The 19,351-nt window shown below is 37.7% G+C and overlaps 2 protein-coding genes across 3 annotated transcripts in view; one reads left to right on the forward strand and one right to left on the reverse strand.

Moving 5' to 3' along the window:
- The window catches only part of TMEM117 (transmembrane protein 117), a 175,282-nt gene that overhangs the window by 15,850 nt on the left and 140,081 nt on the right, over positions 1 to 19,351 (forward strand). For both annotated transcript variants that reach the window (XM_066319056.1, XM_066319057.1), the window contains exon 3: positions 9,216 to 9,348. In XM_066319056.1, the coding sequence (XP_066175153.1) occupies positions 9,216 to 9,348 (133 nt within the window). The remainder of the gene's footprint in view (positions 1 to 9,215; positions 9,349 to 19,351) is intronic.
- Positions 1,936 to 7,466, reverse strand: LOC136360867 (P2Y purinoceptor 1-like). Its single transcript, XM_066318477.1, has 2 exons — positions 7,397 to 7,466; positions 1,936 to 2,912 (listed from the first exon to the last, which is right to left on the reverse strand). The coding sequence occupies exons 1-2, from the start codon at positions 7,464 to 7,466 to the stop codon at positions 1,936 to 1,938; spliced, it is 1,047 nt and encodes a 348-aa protein (XP_066174574.1).

Consider the following 19,351-nt stretch of genomic DNA (forward strand, 5'->3'; position numbering starts at 1 on the left):
AAAGCAGTGCCTTTAGACTCAGTCCAGGACAAAGGCATGTTGTGTGAGAGGTGTCCAGGCCGGGAGAACAGCCAGCAGAGGCACTGTGCACAGATGTGTTTTGTAGCAATGCCCTTATCTGTTTTTTTTCCCTTCTGTTCTTCATTATTCATGGTTGGTTGAGACTAAACTTTTTAGAAGCATGAGGTTGATTCTTATCTTTTTTTCCCCCCTTTTCTTCTATGTGTGTGAGCATCTTGGGACCTCTGTTATAGATGGCTTTGTTGATAGATAATGAATGAACTTTGTAGAACTTGTGGACACAGACAGTGGAAGCAAGCAGACATGGAGGCATGTTTCCAACAGACAATTAAATTAAAAAAAGAATATTTTTCTTTTAATGTAAGTAAAATTGAAGTAACTGGAAATATCAAAGGAAAGAAGCAGTACTTAGAATGACGTAAGTACACATAGGCATGTAATTTTTCCATGGGATTTTGTGAGTGTAGCAGTACATCCCAACACTTGTAAAGTGTTTCAGATTATCAGGACCAGATTATTTTCTTGTCACCGTTACAATTTAAAAAAAACAACTGTATTTTATATCTATATATTTAGTAAATACAATTGAAACATAACACAAGAGAGATTGAATATCCATGTAGAATAGAATAATTTTCTAATATATACAAGGAGAAAATTATATTTAAACTGTGGAAATTAAAGAATTAAGACCGTACAAAGTATATTAAAATCTACTTCATCATTAGTAACTTTGAAAGTAAAGTTAACGTGCTCACTGTTGCATGTGGAACTTGGCAAGAAAACAAGTCAGCAGGTGGCTGATTATTAGAACATGATTATTTTGCCCATACAGTGTGATGAATGAACACATGTTTAATGACTCTTGAAGGTGGTGGTTGTTCTGATGACTGTTGGCCTGGTTGAATGACTAAAATGTATTGTAGCCTAATTATCTTGGACTATCCTGAAACTGTGATGCTGAGACCTGAAAGGAACAGAAGAAGAAGCGTTCTCTGTAGTGGCATCTCTTACCCTTCTTGCAGCTCAGCCACCGTTTTATTTCAGGGCTTTCCAAGGGCAGACTTCTGCCTGTAGGGGAGTTCTGAGTTCGTGCAGAACGCAGGCTCCCCTGGAGCAGAGCACTAATAACAAACATCTGTAATTGCCGGGGGTTTGGGGGAACCCCTGCTGTCTGGGAGAAGACTTAGCACAGCTCTGCAATCCACGCTTATTTATTTCATGAGCAGATTCACTGTGTCTCTGAATATCCTCAGGGACTTTATCTTACTATTTATTATTTGTTTGTTTGTTTTTGGAAATGGGCTGCGCTTTCCTGGGTTAATGAGGTTCCACTGCCAGTGGAACTCTAGTGCAAGCAGCATTAAAATGAAGTACTTGTAGAAAGCCTCTCTGCAAATGCTCGAGCAGTTCAGCTGTAAGCATTCTGACAGTTATTAATTGCACGATCACAATCTGAGCAGCACTTACAAACAGATGAAGAAATAATTAACAGAAACTAAGGAGGCTCCTCAACACTGTCTGCTGTTAATCTCTATTTTTCCCGCCCAGAATTAAAGGAGAGCTTATAACTTTTACTCAGAACTTTTCATCATTTTATATTCTGTGTTTCATGTACGTGTACAGATAGAAGTATTATTTCACAATAAATTAGGGTATTTAACAACAATATTCGAAATGCCAATTCTGTAAAGCTGGGAGCTGCTAGTGTTCCTTGTCTTGTTAAGTTTTACTCTGCATTTCTGTGTGTTCTTGCTTATTGGAGAGATATCTGTATAATACAGGACACTAAACATGAAATGGGTCTGATGACACCAAGCCAAAGGAGCAGTTGGGAATGCAGGTCTTAAACAACAATCTTTGTTGTTTAAGTTATTGTTCTCAGGGACACACTGATGTCCCTTACCCTTTCTGTCAGACAGCAGCAGTACTGGCATTTGGGATGACATTTCTTACATCTAATTTTTGACAGAATGTCTTGTTTGCTATTGTAAAAATGATTGGGTCAAGGCAACTGTTGATGCTGCAGATGATCTCTGTGACTTTGTAAATGGCACTTAATGTGCTTATGTTCCCACAGGGTGGTTGACAATTAATTCTGTAAATTACTACCACCATCATCATAACATGGAAAGGCATGAAAGAAACAGCAAACACTATCATAGCAGCTGAAATCATTAACAGAGGCCTAACAAGTCTGTTCCTTCTTTGCTGACGTTTACTCAATTTTAGTAATGCTTTGAGAGTCAACACATAGCACGTAAAGATGACTGTGACTGGAATTAGGAATCTCAGTACAAGTTTGGAGAATGTGAATGGCACAGCAAATTGTAGTGGTTCATCAGTGCTGTCCAGGTAATTTATAATGTTGTGATATCTTCTAGCTGCAACCATGGTGTAGTAAATCTCAGGCAGCGATGCAATCACTATGAAGATCCACACCCCAATGGTGCAAAATACAGCCTTTTCTTTGTCCCACCATGTTAATGAGCTGATGGGATGAACAGCACCTATGTATCTGTCAAAACTGATGAGTGTCAGGGAATATACACTTCCATAGATATTAATACTAAAAAATAGTCCTATGATCTGATAAAACGCTTGGCTGAAATAGGCATCAAACTTCTGGATATTATAATATACTGAAAAAGGTGCCAAGAGAGTCCAAGTAAAGTCACACAGTGCCAAATTAAAGAGAAATACGGTATTGGTAGTCCATGTCTTCATGCAGTAAACATAATGTCGTAGTGCAAGTATGTTGCCTAAAAATCCTGTCAATAAAGTGAGAAGGCAAACCAGAACCAGCAAATAACAGTACCACTCCAGGTTAGGATTTCTGTTGCAAATGAAAATAATGCATGTACCATTCATCATCAGTCCATGGAGTACGCCTGAAGGGAAAAGAGAGACCAACAGCCTTTAAAATAAAAATTGAGTGTGATACATTACATTTAAAATTCAAATATTAGCAGTTAAATTCAGTGTGTTTGAACTGGTAAAAGAATTCAGAACATAGTATAATGTACAAACTCTCTCCTCTATCTGAAAAAAAAAAAGCAAACTCCATATAGGTACCACAGCTTATTCTCCAGCACCCACACGAGCAGATCTTCATGAACTTATATGCAAAGCTTTATATATATGTATATATATGCTTTATATATATATATATATATGCTTTATATACTTTCCTCCCTGGCATTTACTGCAGTGTATGATGGATGCAAGAAATGAAGTGTGCACTCCTAAGTGAGGGCAGTGTCCCTTGGCTGCTAATGTATCTGTATCTATCTTTAGAAAAAGCAGAGGAGGTGACAGAAGGACAGTAATTGCCCGTGCTCGTTCCATCATTGCTTTGATTGCCCTGAGCATCCATATGGGGCCCAGGGGCAAGTTTCATATGGGCAGCTGTGCAGTGAGCTGTGACTGAGATCAAGAAAACAGCATCAAAACAAATGATGATGAATTTCTGCTTTTGGCGAGGGCTGCAGAAACTTTTCAATCTAAAGTGCTAGACAAAGTGCTTTTTTGAACCCTTTTATTTTTTTTTCTTCTGTAAATATTTGCCCTAGGATTGAAAGATTGTGCTTTAGTAGGGTTAGAGAATATTCTTTTTGTCTAACTTTATGGCCTACTTTGTATCAATTCTTACAGAATATAGATCTGCAATGTATTTTTCAGAACAAGTTTTTAATGCTTGTAAAGTCTTATGCTTAATTCTAATGGATTTTTTACTCCTAATGAGTAATGATCCGTCACCAATTGCAGTTTGTTATGTTTCTAGAAAATTTCCAAGTGATGATGAACTGTGAGGTCTGTCCAAGTAGAAACTTTGTAGGGAGATCATCCAAACATCAGTTTATAGATCAGAGTCCACTACGGTGCTTGCTAGGATGACAGAAGAAAATTTTCATCAGTACAGGCCACACTTTGAGTGGAAGAAAGAACCTTTTCAGAATGTTATTGATTCATGGAAAATTTTGAAACATCTTCAACCATTAGGTTGGCAATACTGGTTTTTTCCCCTAACGTAATGCTTTGCTTTCATGTCAAACTTAATACAATAGGATAATACCTTTTCCAAAGGTATGTTCATGTACATGGGTCAAAATATAACAAACAGAAGCTGCAGTGAAGACCTGTTAAATAAAGACTGCATTATTGTGCTTTGCAAATTTATAGTCCACTCAGTTACCTGACAAAAAGCTAGTTTAGAATGTACTCAAAAAAATTAGGAAGGAAGGTGGTTTCTCTAGAAGCTCAGCAACAAAGGCAAATGACTTTCCAGGAAATTATGTAGATAGAAAACCATCTGTTCTACTTACAGCGTATTTCACAGGTGGGGAGTGTTTGTTCTATAAATGTATTTTTTAAAGCATTGTAGCACTGGACTTTAGCCTAGAGTAGCTATACTTTCCCTGCTCTGTAGCCTTTATGAATATAAAAAATTATGCAAACTGTGTAATTGTTTTCTTCTGCTGAAATTTATAAGATATCCCTGTAAATTCTTTAAAATGTGAAAGATAGTTAAGTAACATTTTCTCATATATATATTCAATTAAAAGTAGTTTGAAGAGGTATAGGAAATTTATATTTTCCTAAAATCCTCTTAGCTATAGTTTGTGTTTCTTGGAATGAAATGGCATTTCCTGCCTCTCTGCCTTCTTTTTCAATACTTACAAATGAAGGCACCAGACACTTGATTCCAAGTTTTGTTTGCAGCATAAATAAATCCTAAACTGGCTACAAACAGTATGGCCATAGCTGCATGAGGGAATTGTAATGCCAGGTTCCTGATCTTATTAATCTTCAAGGGGTCAAGGGCTATAGGTAGGTCTAAATGGAGGGAGGCAAACAGCTGGGCCACCTACTCTGCTTTAAGTTGGCTGGATAAAGCCTGGATGTGCAGCCTTATAACTGTGTTAGCACAGTCACAGACTTGAAGAAAACAAAATCCCCTCTCCTTCATCACCTTCAGTTTGCTGGGCTGCACTCAGGGCTGAGCTGTATGAAATTGGTTTTGTAACTGGAGGGGATGGAGCTGTCCAGCTGTGTAAGGTGCATTTGGGGCTCAGAGAGTCATTAGAAAATATGTCTGTTTGTGTCAGCATTTCCCACATCTACCTTGGGATTCCTGTTTGAATTTTCCAAATAGCTTTTCCTGTCTCCTGTTAATTCTTTGTTTTGTTGTAGAGCTTAGAGACCATAAATAAGACTAGATTCTTGAAGCTGTGCTTTGCAATTGAAGTGAGTGACTTACAGGGTGGACACAGGGGAACAGGTGCAGAGATAAGAAGAACCTTTCCTGGGGTTAACTTAATAAGCAAGAGGAAAACACAAGGGGTTTGACTGCCAGCTTGGTGCTATTCCAGGATCTCCTGGTCTTCCATCAGAAGAATTTAAAGCCTTATACAATCAAGGATGCAATCTGTCTGCATGCAGGAAGACAGGCAGCATGCCTTGCTCTATGGTGAAGCCATTGGAGCTACTTGATGTCCGGAAGATATGTGCTGTAATAATTTTCAGAAATTACATTTTTTTATATCAAAAAATAGCAGGTTTTCTGTCTACTGTCTTAGCACCAACAGAATAACTCAAGCTGCAGGATATGACTAGATTGTCTTCACAGTTTGAATCCAAAATTTTGCATCTGTATTTCAAGAAAACTTTTTCTGAACATTGCAGCATTCACTGCTAAGTCCATATATTCTTAAGCAAAGCCAGCCAACACACATATGCACATTGTATTGGAGCAGAATGAACAGCAGCACCATGACATTACAGTGTGCATATATTGTTACTATGGGCTAAAATAAGACCTGCCAAACTTCGATAAAAGTAGGTTTTCAAGGTTAAAAAATACTTCCCATTTACTGAGGTTAATTTTTCAGTTGAACAGTTTCAGTCATTGGTGGAGATGACCTTGAGCACTAAGTGGGCAGAAAGAGCAATCCCTTGATGGGGCACCCAGAATTAAAGGAATACACCTGATTCAGTGGAGAGCCTGGCATTAGAATATTACAGCTATTCCCGGGGGATGGTTGACATTTATGGTTTCCATGACTCATAATTAAGACAAGAGAGCATGCTAAATGCATAGGTAAGAACTACTGTTTCTCTTGTTTCTGCTTCTGCTGTTTAATCAGTGCAACCATCTTATGGGCTGTGCATCTAGAGATACTAGAAAAGCTTTAGTTTTTAAGAAACTGACCTGTTTAACTCAAGGTTTTGTGTCTGCCTATTGAGTTCTTTTCTCTTGGACTGGAAAAAAAATACTGTTTAGCTACTGCCTTGTTTGTTGCAGGATCTTAAACGCTGAAACCTCTGCTATGCTGTGTTCCTTTAATAAATTATGTGCTCTCCAAAGCCTTGGAGCAGATAAAAAGACATTTTTCCAGTAAAAAAATTACATTTTGAGGAAACATCTGGTGGAGCTAGGAAACATTATGATAGGAGAATCTTGATTTTTGTAAATAGTTAATTCACAGCTTATTACTGGCAGTCATTCATATGGCATTTAATTTGCATTTGCAAAGGTCCATTAGGCTTAACATATTTGGAGTTTTTTAAGTATATCTTTTTTATGTGTAAATATATCCTAATAACCATGTTCTTCTCTGTCATACCTGTCAGGGTTTATTTTACATAAGCTTATTTTGTGTAATATTATTCTTTATCTACTGTCTTTTCCCCTTGCTACTTTTTGTTTGCTGTTCTTTATAGTAAAAGCCATAATTTTTCATGAACTGTTTTATTTTTCTGGAATTACTCTGAGAATTTTGTCGGGCTGTTTGGAATTGTACTTTAATATACTTTAATCTTAAATTTAATTTAAGTAGAACGTAATTTTTACTTTAACAACTTACTTGCTATGTAATCATCTGATGTAACCCATTTTTGTTTCAACTGAATTGATATGAAAGGATATATAAAGCAATGTGATTATTAGGTGGATCATTCAACATGTGTTAGTTTAACTGCATTTAGCATGCTATATGTACTGGTATGGTGGAAACAATAAGTAATATCTGCAACATTTGTATGCAGTTAGGTAAGAAGATTGTGCTAACATCCAATTCCTTTTGTTTTTGTGATTCAGTATTGTGATTAAAGTACTATTCTTTCATTAAAAAGTTATGTTGATGAGCCATACTTGAGAGTGAATGAAGTCCTATATGGCAAACACAAGCTACAGTAGAAGGAAAGTTGAAGTGGAAAAATTTGCCTACCAAAGACAGTATTTATGAAAATATTCTTTTAAAAGTATGACATTTATACATATTTTTAGGTATTAATCAGAGTGTAGTAACTAAATAGGGAAAAAGCATTGCTTTGGACAGTACAGGTGCAAATATTTATTAAATCTTTCTCTTACCTGTTTTAGTAAAGTTGGAGTTATCTGTTTTACAGAAGTCTAGATTCCAGGCTGTGTTTTTTCTCTCCATTAATCTGGACCTCCTGAAATCACAACTCTATTTTGCAAGCACTGGTTATTATCCAAGGTGTTGGTAATATTCCATATGCAATGGCAGCTGTTCAGAGGGCAGGTATCAAACTGCAAGGGAAATGTCTTTTATCATTAAGCCCCTCCTCTCAGTAAGTCAGGATAATATGCCATTGCCATAGCAGCCTCCACTTGCTCTTTAGGGAAGGACAGACTTATGGGACATCCTCGGTCTAGCTAGGCCATGGCTGCCATGGTTTACAGCAGTGAAAGCATAGAAGAGTACAGGGGCTTAGGGCATGTGTATGTGTGTTTGCACTTTCCCTTTCTTCACCTTCCTTCACTCACTGAATCCTTGTTGCTGCCCTACTATTGGACTGTACTGCGGACCTATGTTGCTCTTGTCCCATCACACAGCTTCATTCGGCCCCTCTGTGCCTGCCTGTCACTTCTACTGCTTCATAGTTCCTGCATCATTCCAAAGTCTCAGCTTTGTCAAAGAACTCTCATGCTCCAGCTGCTTAATCCAGAGGTCACATAGCCCATAGCCTGTGTCTGCTCCAGGTCCTCAAGCCTTCCTCCCCTAAACCTGCATCTCCATCTTCAGTAGCAAACGCCAGTCCTAGGATCCTCCTGTCTGCCTGAATGAACACTTCAAATTTTTTATTATTTTCTCACACTTTATGCATTTCCCCTGTGTCCAGCCCTAATCAATGCTAAATGTGGACTTGGTAATTCAACAACCAGCTCAGAGAAATCACCTCCATCCCAGACCATTTTATGTCTCAGTCTGCTATATCACTTCTCTTTACACCTCCTCTCCAGCTCCTCATATTACTTCCTGTTCTCCCTGTTTTGACATCTTGTAGCACCAAACTGCACTGTCTCCTTGTTAGATGCTGTCCTTCACCTTGTTGATTGAATTATCCATTGTCTTCCTTTGCCCACTCTTGGCTCTGGTATAGTAGTTTCAGCCCTGCTAAAGCGAATTTCCATCTCTTGTACTGGTGAGGTTTTCAATATTCTAAACAAGTCTTTAAAGGTAAGAGATGACAGAGAAGAAAAGCTAGTCCAGGAAAAACATGTTTGCAACAAAAATATCATAGAAGTTTCACCTAACAGCAGTGGTGAGAGCAAGCAGAGCTTCATTTGGAGTGGCAAGACACACCAGTGTTCTTTGAAAAAAGGTATTCTTTGCAGAATAAAGTATAATGCCATATCATGTGATTAAAGTGATTAGGTCTAAGAAAAACATACAGTACAGGATTCTACACAGACTCATAATTTGATTTCCAAATGAAATTAGGGAAGCGAATAATGTTTGTCAATGGACAAACCTCAAATAGTTCACACTGTCTTAGACATGAAAAGCTGTCTTAGACACGAAAAAGGAAAATTATGTATGAGTCAGTAACCTTTTTTAGCATTTGAAATGCGTTGTTATGGCCTGTGGTCTTTCTCGTAATCTCCTAACAATACTGCTATTAATGAAGTAATTGTTGCATTCTTCCCTCCCCCCCTCCCTTTGTATTGTAAGTAATCTATAATTTTGTAGCAGTAATATCTGTTCATGCTGAACTCCAGAAGGGTAGATCATCTGCATGATGGTAAGTCTGTCCTCCTCACACACAATGGAATAATTAGATATATGAAGAAATACAGTTTTGTACTTTATTTTGGTTTTATTACAATGTAAACGTGTATTTACTGACTGACTAAAATACACCTTCTCATCATTTTTGTACCACAGGTCAGTTGCTCCGTCTGAAAATGTTTCGTGAGGACCATGGGTCTTGGATGACAATGTTCTTCAGTACCATCCTCTTCCTCTTCATCTTTTCTCACATTTATAACCTGTTCCTCATTATGGCAGGGAATATGAGGTAGGTTCCAGAACTTATTTTTGTCTCTTTTGCTCTAGGATATACTTTACAGTAAACTTTTTTATTCCTCTGCTTTTTGAATTTAGGTAGAATAGTAATTTAATTGGTTGATTAGCCAAGAGGATAAAAGTATAGAGTCCTAGACTAATGTTAACAACTGTTAAATCATGGTACTAATAAACATTATATTTTTTTTCTTTAATTTAAAATTACAGCTAAACAAATTTGATTCGAAGTTAGGGCTGAGTGGTTTACAAGATTAAGCATTACTGTGTCTGGAGAGGAAGTTCAGAGTTAAAAGTAATTGAAATATCTAAATTTTAGGAAGCTCATGGATATTAAATGGGTAGTATAGTTCTGTTTTGGTTATGTACAATAATATTTGCTGATCCAGTTTGTGTAGAATATTCTTAATTTTTTTTCCCATAAGGTACTCTGACAGCAAAATTGTGTTTGACTGAGGGATGAACAGCCATCTATTAGATATGAATTTATTTTAAATGGACATCTTTATATTATTTTTCTGATTTAAGACCTGCTTTCTCCTATTATCTCAAAATTAACACCACTTTCATGTGTTGATTTTCCTGAGAAAATCTATATTTTTAGTCATCTAATATGTACAAAATTAGTTAATTGGACAAAAAACCCACAGCAATATTGTTTGTGAAAGGCAAGATAGCATCTGAAGACTTCCCAGCAGGGAATATTAAATCCAAAGTATTTATGAGTTGAAGAATAATGCAAATAATGAAATTCGTTGTTCCTCCTGGAATATCAGAGCCATACCAACAGACTGATGATGAGTTACTTAATGGGCTGTGGTGTGTTACAGATCTCAAGTCAACAAAAATGTACAGCGTTCAAAGTCCTTAAACAATGGGACATAAAGCAAAAGGTGAGTAGGAGGCAGAGTGTCTGTCACTGAATGAACACAAGCACAGACCAGCTGGGATAATGGTGAGATTGTGGCATGAGAACCAAATGTATTGGTTTGAGCCAGGGAGGTAAAGCAGCATACTCATCAAATGTTTTATGAAATGATCACACTAATGACGTGGTAAATTTGAATAGGTGCTCAATAACTGGTGCATAACTAGGATGAGGAAGCAGGGAGCATTGCAGGGTTCTGGCTTCCCTATTTACCTAATCATACTACTACTGGTATTATGTTAAGAGTTATATTTGGTATTTCTAATGTTCCACAAACTAAAACCAGCTAGCTGTTAGACAAAGCATTAAGAATTTTGAAAGCCTGACTCATGTCTGGAAATCAGATTTCATTTGTCCTTGTCCACATTCCTGCTTCCTGTGTCTGTGACAAGCTTCCATTAGCTGCACTGAAGAGATTGTGTGGCCATCAGCATCCACGTCCATGGAAATAGGCACAGCCTAGTACTAAAATAGCTGTGTCAGACAATGTGCCCTTCTCCTTTCTGTGGGGTAAAGGCTCTCCTTTCCTGGAGCTTATGCCCCAGCTCTGGATTGGTTGTGATTCTTTTGGGAAGTTAACCATAATGTGCTCATGTAATTGCATGGCTTTTTTCAAAGTGGGCTGAGGGCTCATTACAGACATGTCAGCTCTCCATTCCAGCAAGAAAGGATATGGAACAAACAGTTTCAGTTTCAAACAATGGAACTTAAATCATCAGTAAAACAGAGCTCTTGGAGCAGTCCTCTCAAAGTTGGGGTAGAACAAAGTGTAGTACTTCTGAAAAGAGAGTTTCTACAGTAAGCATTGTCAAAGCCAACTGCTCCATGTTGCCTTAATGAAGTGTTTCAAGGAGTGCATTAATTTTTACTGAGTAAATGTAATGTTTATGAAAGCTATTTGCTTCATGGTTTGTACTTCTGTGCAAAAGAACAGCTCTGTCTATATCTTTTACCACAGTGCCTTACAGCAATGACTGTCGCCAGAGAGACTGGTTTCCAGGATGAAGGTCAGAATTTGCCTGCATGAAGGTTATGGTGTTTGTGGAGAGGAATTGACCTTTGAGCCTGTGGGCTCCTAGGAAACACAGGCAACCTAGATTATACATCTTTCAATACAAGGGCTATGAAGCCTTCCTGTCTACAAGACTAAGTGAAAAACATTCTTTTTCTGTTTTTTTTTTCTCCTTAAAATGTCTCTGGATCACCTTTCCCTGGGTGCTGGCACCAGAGGGATTCTCACAAGTTTCTTTATGTCAGATGTTTGATCTCTTCAATGAAAATCCCTTTCTGGCACACAAGTAGGAAAGTCATACATCCTGCATTATGCCAGCATGGATGGTTACAGCATAAGCCCTTTTAACGGCTTGGGAACCCTGTGATTGAAAGCTCTGTCATATAACCATATCTAAAAAAAGGTGTATTTTACAGTTGCCAAAATTTGAGATTTTTTAAAAAGTATTTTTAAGGACACTTCACATGTGTCTTAGTGCTACAAACCTAAAAAAGTGTGAATATATCCCTTAAAAAAGGGGAGCAGTAGGGACTGTAGTTTGCAGGGAAGAGCACAAGCTGAATATTGTGTTCAGTTTTGGGCCCCTCACTACAAGAAAGACATTGAAGTGCTGGAGCATGGCCAGAGAAGGGCAGTGAGGCTGGTGAGGGGTCTAGAGAGTAAGTCATAAGAGAAGTGGCTGAGGATGCTGGGGTTGTTTAGCCTGGAATAAAGGAGATTTAGGGGAGACCCCGTCACCATCTACAATGACCTGAAAGGAACCTGTAGTGAGGTGAGGTCCATCTCTTCTCCCAGGCATCTACTGACAGGATGAGAGGGAATGGCCTCAAATTGTGCCAGGCTGGTGTGTATTGGATATTAGGAAAAAGTACTTCACAGAAAGGGTTGTTGAGCATTGGAACAGACTGTCCAGGGAACTGGGGGAATCACAGTCTCTGAAGTGTTCAAAAGACGTGTGGCTCTTGGGGATATGGTTCAGTGGTAAATACACTGGTTCTCAGTTAACAGTTGGATTTGATGATCATGGAGGTCTTTTCCAATGTTAAAAATTCTATAATTTTATGAACAGGTTGCTGGTATTTGAATATATATTATACAGCTGTCTGCTGGGTGAAAGTGTGACTATTTGAAATAAACATTTTGGGCCAAACTGGAATGTGTCTTTTTAAATTTAAAGTCACTATTTTTATTTCAGTGGTGTTTTCTTTTAGGTAATTCGCATTGTAGAGCACTGATCCACCATACATACATAAGGTCACTGTTCTTGTAGTCAGAGCTGAGTATCTGGTGACTCTATCAAAATACCACTGAATAATTTTTTAAAAGGTGAGGCACTTGGGTGTCTTAGGTCATTTAAATTCTTGAAATTAAGCAGAGATTTTGAGCTGTGTTACAGATAAGCAGCATGCCTTATTTATTAAAGGCTCTATTTGAAACATAAATGAAAGGAGGAAACTGAATTTTACTTTTCTGTATCAAAGTGTCTTGAGGCAAGGCCACGTGGTGGCAGCAAAGGGCACCGTTTAAGAAGCTAAATCCCGTGAAAGTATGCGGCATCCTTGCTATCAAAGATTTTTTTCTGGGTTTTTCTGTGCCAGAAGCAAATTCAGAGGCCTTTATTTATTTTCTCTTTCTTTAAAGAAATTGCAGGTCTGGAGCTGTCCAGGGAATGTCCCATGTTTTTGTCATTTATATGTGACTTTTGTACCCTTGACTTAGTGAGGTATTCCAAGTCTGTACCTACACACATTGAAGTTTCCTGAACTGTATTCCTTCAAGTAGAGAATGTATCACCAAAAGGGAATCAATTTTTCTCTTTTGGGAGCCTACGTCAGTAAATAATGCTTTGATGTTTAACATTGCAACAAAGTGATGTATTTCTCACATGACATCTAAAAGTCAAAGTTACAGCTGCTTGTCTCACAAATGTCAGCTGTCTTGTCTTAGATGAAGAGATTTTCAGTTGTCCGAAAGACGTTCAGCTGCATCATTATTTAACACTGTAAAGTGTCACTGAGGTAACAGACACAAACCCATTTTCTCTTCAGCTGCAAATTGTCACATTACTGTAGAAATAATACAGTTTGTTGGGATGGTCTTCTTTGAGTGTTGCATGTGTCAGGAGACAGTCTGGTGTGAATTTATTACCTGTGCTGTCAAAAGGTCTTGGTTATTCTTATTAAGCACTAGGAGAGAGGACATCTTTTTTTGGCGTAGTTTTATCTTGCTGCTCATTTCTTTTGTAGAAAAAGTGTGAAGTTTCAATATAGTTTACATTACTTGCAGAAATTCCTTAGGAGTAAAGACACAACTTTAATTAATTCTAGTTAGGGTGATTTATTGAATTTGGACCAAGTTACAGTCTGCAGCTAACAAATGCTTGTAAAGAGGGCTTGCATTTTGTTTAACAAGCTGAAACAAGGAAACAGCTATTTATATATTTAAAAGCCACAATAATAGCTTTCTATTAAATACTTTACCCTTATCCAAATTAATTACTGCTCCTTTTCCTTTTTCCCAAGATGCAGATTATTGTGTCCCTGGAAATGTGTATTTTGCTCAGAGCTTTAAAAATACATGTTGTTCAGGATTCTGAGCTTTAGTTTGTTTGATTGCTCATTAGAGTCAAGGATTAGTCATCATTAGCATAATTTCAGAGCAAGATTTAGGGACGACAAAGACTTTGTTTAACTAACCATGGTTACTGTTATTCAGAACTGTGAGGCCCACAGTGGATCTATATTAAGCCTCTAGTGTACTTTCATAGCTGTGTCTACCTGGCCATATGTGGGCTTTATGTTGATGTATCCTCTGTGTATATTTGGTGTAGCTGTGTATTTATACCATAGTCATGCTTAATATTTGGCAAAGATTACAGTGTTATACTGTGAGCTTCAGAAAGTTCTAGCTTTTGTGAACTGCTGGAGGGAAGGGTTCCAAATCTGTGAGGCCTCTATGCTTTTCTCAGACACTAATCCTTTGGGGACATCATTCTTAAAATGTATGTGGAAATCAGGAACTCCCTTAGAATGTTTATAACTTCTTAACAGCATAAACTGTCACAAGTTTACATTATGTAAACATATTTAGAGGCAGAAAGTTGATTATGGTTATACAAATTATGGATGTAAAATATTGGTCTAAGAATGTAGTCTGTAAGAAGTTTTGAAGTTAGCCTTTTTACTGCAGGTTGTCCTCTCAGCTGCAATCTTAAGGCACAGGTGAGATCACAGCAGCAGTAGAAACCGTATTTTCCAAGTCACTGTGATTGGAAAATGTCTTGAGCCAGAATTAATACTTGAAAATCAAAGTAATTGAAAATTCCAAGCTAGTTCATGGTGTTTCAACTTTTATTGCTAAACTTACTCCCAGCTGGTCAAAAAGTACGTCTCCATGTGCTAAATCTGCCACATTGCTTCTGTCTTCTGTGAAATAGACTTCATCAAGATTTTCCTTCTTCTAAGCCAGGAAATGGCAAAGAACAGAAAATGCTTAATTTAGGTGTAATTACAAGGTGATGATTCTGAAAACCCAAACCTTTTAACAATCAAGAAATTCGTTCCCCAAACCACACTCTCTGCAGAGAAAGGACAAAGGAGGTCTTGCACATCACAAAGCAGTTGGCATAGAAACATCATAGATCCCAGGGAGGATGGCATCCCAGGACACCAAAGGGCTCTCTTATCCTTAGAGCTATCCCTGAGTACCTGCTGGTTGTTGGTATCAAAGGCTGCCAAAACTCCTGTGGCTTAATTGGCTCTCTCATAATGCAGGTCAGTCAGGGTGAGAGCAATGTTAATCACTTTGATAGAATGACTGAAATTAATAGGAATTTGTGTAGAACACCAAACAGTGAGAAAAAAATTAAAATCAAAGCCAAATCATTTCCCTGTAAACTCCTTTAGATAGCTTACAGGCAAAGGCCAAACCACAGAATTTCAAGTGACACATATCAGTTTTGGAAGGAACTCTTTGTCAAGAGACAGGCAGAAGACAGCTTGGGGCTTAAGTACATGCCATGTGGGCTGACTGAATTAGTCTCAGGTACTTGTGAGTGTTTAGGTAAGAATTACAGTTGTAACACAGTTGTGAAGCCCCCTTCCTCTAAGAGCTTTCTTCCTATTGCCCAAAATCAATGACTCTGGTTTCAAGAAGGTTGTCACTGATAAGAGATGTCAGAGGGAGGAACTGCAAGTGCTGAGCACAGCCAGACCTGTTAGCTATGAGCAGCAAGCACAAAGGATGCTGGAGGCTGCAGTGGGAGAAGCATGGGAAAGACGAAGGCATATCCAGCACCAGGGGGTCTTGCTCAAACCAAAGACAGAGGGACGAGTAGCCATGTGGCTGTGTCCTAGCTGTCCTGTGGTGTTGCCATGGTGAGGCTGAGCACTTGTTCCTCATTTTCTTTGCCCATGACACACATGAATTGAGTCCCCTGAAGACTGAAAAATATTTTCCCTAACCCAGACTATTGGGTTCCAAAGAGAAGAACAATCTGGGGAACAAGTTAGTGGGTTGCCCTGCATTTGCAGCTCATGAGGTGAGGCCACATGTCTGAGGATGATATCTCTGTGTTGGAGGCTGGACTCCAGAGACACCTCCTGAGGCCTATTAAGATATAGTCCTTTCAGAATGCTCTGAGTAAAAATAGTTTTCTCATCTATAGGATGTCCTGTCTTTAGGTCATCTCACCTTGAACTAGAAAAACTGTAAAGCTGTGATCTGCACTTCTAAGAGATTTTTCCTTTGCCAGGGAAACCAAAAATTGAGATTTATGTTCTGAGAGGACCTACTGCCAATTTCCATTAGCTGAGGAGCTGGTCCATTACTGTCTTGTTTGCTCTTAGCTTACAGGAGGACATTGAGATAAACATTGTTTTAAAAATAGAAATTCAATAATGAAAAATTACATAAAAATCAGTTCTTGAAGAAAAAAAGGCTTCTTGACACTTTTTATCCTTCTTCATTTTGGCTGAAAACTCTAAAGATACCAAGTACCTGGAATAGAAAAATCTGTAGCCCAGCTGCCACCCTAGTGAGACATTTGCTTGCTCTCAGTACTGCTGCTGTATTCTTTTTTTTTTTGTCACTAGAACAGAAGTGGGGAGAAGAGCCCACCTGTCCCCAGCACGCCTGCCAGCAGCGAGGTAGGTGATGGCAGCAGATGGGCAGGCAGCCTGTTTCCCTGTTGGGCTGATGGAGGGGAGGCTGCAGTTATGATGGAGGCTGTTGAACATGAAAGCCAGGGCAGGGAAGAGAAAGAACTGAAACGTGCAGGAAGAGACTTTGCAGGAGTTTGGTCTCCCTTGGCAGCAGCTGATGGGATTCAGACAAATCTGGCCCACGTTGTGCTTTCAGCCCCCATGGGCAACAGAGCATGGTTGGTGGTCTCTGCCCTTCTGACAGTCCTGGGTACATCAGCTGCCTGGTGTGGGGAGGTGACTGCTTGAATTAAATTGAGCATTTGAAGTAATTCTTGCCAGATTATGGCCCTAATGCTGGTAGTTAACCTGCTCTTGCTGGAGAGGGCAATTTAAAGTATATTTCATCACTCTTTAGTAGCATAAGGGATAATGGAAGAAAATAGGAAACCAGGTTTGCTTTCTGAGAAAGTATGACTTGAGTTTAGTTAAAACGTTTAAGACTGTAGTCTCTCCCAAAAATACATGCATTTGTATGACACGTTTTATTGTCATCTTGAAAAATCACTGCACAGACATTTCTATAGAAATGTCTGAATTTTGCAAGTAAAAATGCATGGCTCCCTATTGCTTTATCTGATGGTGTAACCATCAGTCACCCTAAAAACACAACTGTAACAAAAACAAGTAGTCAATTTAAAAAATATTTACCTGCCTTTTTCAGCAATCGCCTGTTTTCTGTGACTTCTTAAAGAAAATCTCTGAGTGTGATGTAAATAAAGCAATGCTTTAGTGCTTAACCTGCACGATTAATGCAGTGTTTTTAAAACAGGATATGACTTGTAGGTCACACCTCTTCATTAATATGTTCATACCTCTATGAATCAGCAGACTAAGAAATGTGCTTGTACATATGAAATGATTAATGTTTGATGGCAGTTAAAAGTAACTTTTTCCAAACTAGAAAATATCTATTTTCTTAATGAAAGTCTTATGGGTTTTTTTTTCACCCAGACTTATGAATTCTAACATTTTGGTTATAAAATGGAAGCTACAAACAGTTTTTGAGTTTCTAGAAAACCCCTGGCTATATTCTTGTGAGAGAAAAAAGGTTAAAAATATCCAAGTGTTTTAATCTCCATGAATGACATAGACAGATTGGAAATAGTTACCAGATAATAAAGGACAAAAGTTAAGATGGTAAAACAATACTGCATCTCATTCCTGCTTCTTGCGTTATTTTATCTGATGCTTACCTAAGTTAATCTAAAACTAATCTAGCAGTATTTTCACTATGGAACTGAACTTGTATCCTTAGTCTTCTCTTTGCAGTACTCATAGCATGGAGAAACCTTCATACTAGGCCCCTAAAAGGGAAAAAACCAGTAAATTTGTGGAGAGAGGAGAAATTTACAAGATTTGATAGAGAAAATTTAGTCTACAAAAATAGTCAAGACCCTAAAGACCGTCTTGCTTTATTTATTTTTTTGCTGTTGATTACTCAGATTGCTGTTTTTTTCTCTCTGTGAGTCTTTGTGCCAAATCTTGAGTTCTTTAGTCAGAATACCCTCTAGATGATCCAGGATTTTTTTGCTTGGTAGTAGCTGCAGCCCTTCTACTTTCTTTTGCACATTAACAATAAATAGTGTCTTAGTATGTCTTCAGTATTTTTCACAGCATTACACATTTTAAGCATTTTCCTACTACACTTATCTATAGGTTTTGAAGTAAATGTTTTTATTTGCTGTGCAGTAACAGTGTACAAAGTTTCAAGGCAGGAATCACTCCCATTCTTTTTTTTTTTTTTTTTTTTTTTCCTTTGTGCCAGAACTGCTTATTCTGCAGTTTCAGTACCCAAAGGAACTTCACATTCAAATAGGTAACCAAAGCACCAGTTACAGCAAATTGAAGCAGATATTTTCAATAAAATGTTGAACGTTTACTGTAAAAAAGTTAACAAGCAGTCTAAAAGTCAAGAATTCAAAAATCATTTTGAATAATGTACAAATAAGTGGTACCAGATGGCACAAAAAATTGCTAAATTAAAGAGCTTTTTTATAATTAATGTGCCAAAAGTGTTCTCCATGTTATCATTCTTCAATTAAATTTAGTGTTAAAGCTTTAAAATTAGCATGAAAGTTTCAGTATTATTTAGACAAAATGCAGTTACATCCATTCTTGTCCATTCTGCAGGAATATTCTTTGAAAGAAGGAATGGACAGTATATTTTAGTATGTAAGTGTTTGTTTTTGTATTGGTACCTATATATATATATCTGTATATATGTAGATTCAGAGGAATTGTGATATACTACTGTTTCTGAAAAACATTAAAAGATACTCTTCTAGTTCTATAGGCGTATAGCTTTCCTTAAACAAATTACTGGCTTTAGTTATTTAAAGATTTTTTTCACCTTTTTTAAGTATGTAAAACTTTTAATGCAATTCACCATTTTAGGAATGAAAGAGCTTAAAAATAGCTGAGTACGAGTATTCTGAATTTGCATACACTAGTGGTATTCGTATAGGCATGCAAAAAAGTTAATGTAACTTAGGATACAAACATTTTCCAATCCAAAATTCTCCATGGAAAGGGTTTTTACAGAAAATCGCTAAATATAGGTTAGAAATGTTTTGCCACTTACCAATGCTTACCAAGGAAAGCGTAGGTTAGTAATTTATTTTTAGAGACATTTTTACTGTAAGAGAATCAGCATGACTGTGATGGAGAGCACTGCTAGTTGTAAAAGTTATAATGAAACGTTGAAAATGACATGGTTAGAACCTATCTAAATGCAATCAACCTGTAAAATACATTGTGAAAAAATGACTTTCAGTGACATAGGCTCTGAAAAGTAGAGTCAAGATGCACAGTAGGTTCTGCTTCTTTCAGGTGACCCATTTTAAGACCTCAGGTC

The sequence above is a fragment of the Sylvia atricapilla genome, chromosome 5 (assembly GCF_009819655.1).
Source record: "Sylvia atricapilla isolate bSylAtr1 chromosome 5, bSylAtr1.pri, whole genome shotgun sequence".
Taxonomy (NCBI): domain Eukaryota; kingdom Metazoa; phylum Chordata; class Aves; order Passeriformes; family Sylviidae; genus Sylvia; species Sylvia atricapilla.

Coding starts and splice junctions, on each gene's coding strand:
- LOC136360867 (XM_066318477.1), bottom strand. CDS start 7,466: ATGGAGAGAAAAAACACAGCCTGGAATCTAGACTTCTGTAAAACAGAT. Junction 2,913..7,396: donor CTCCAACTTTACTAAAACAG/GTAAGAGAAAGA, acceptor TTTTCCCTTCAG/GCGTACTCCATGGACTGATG.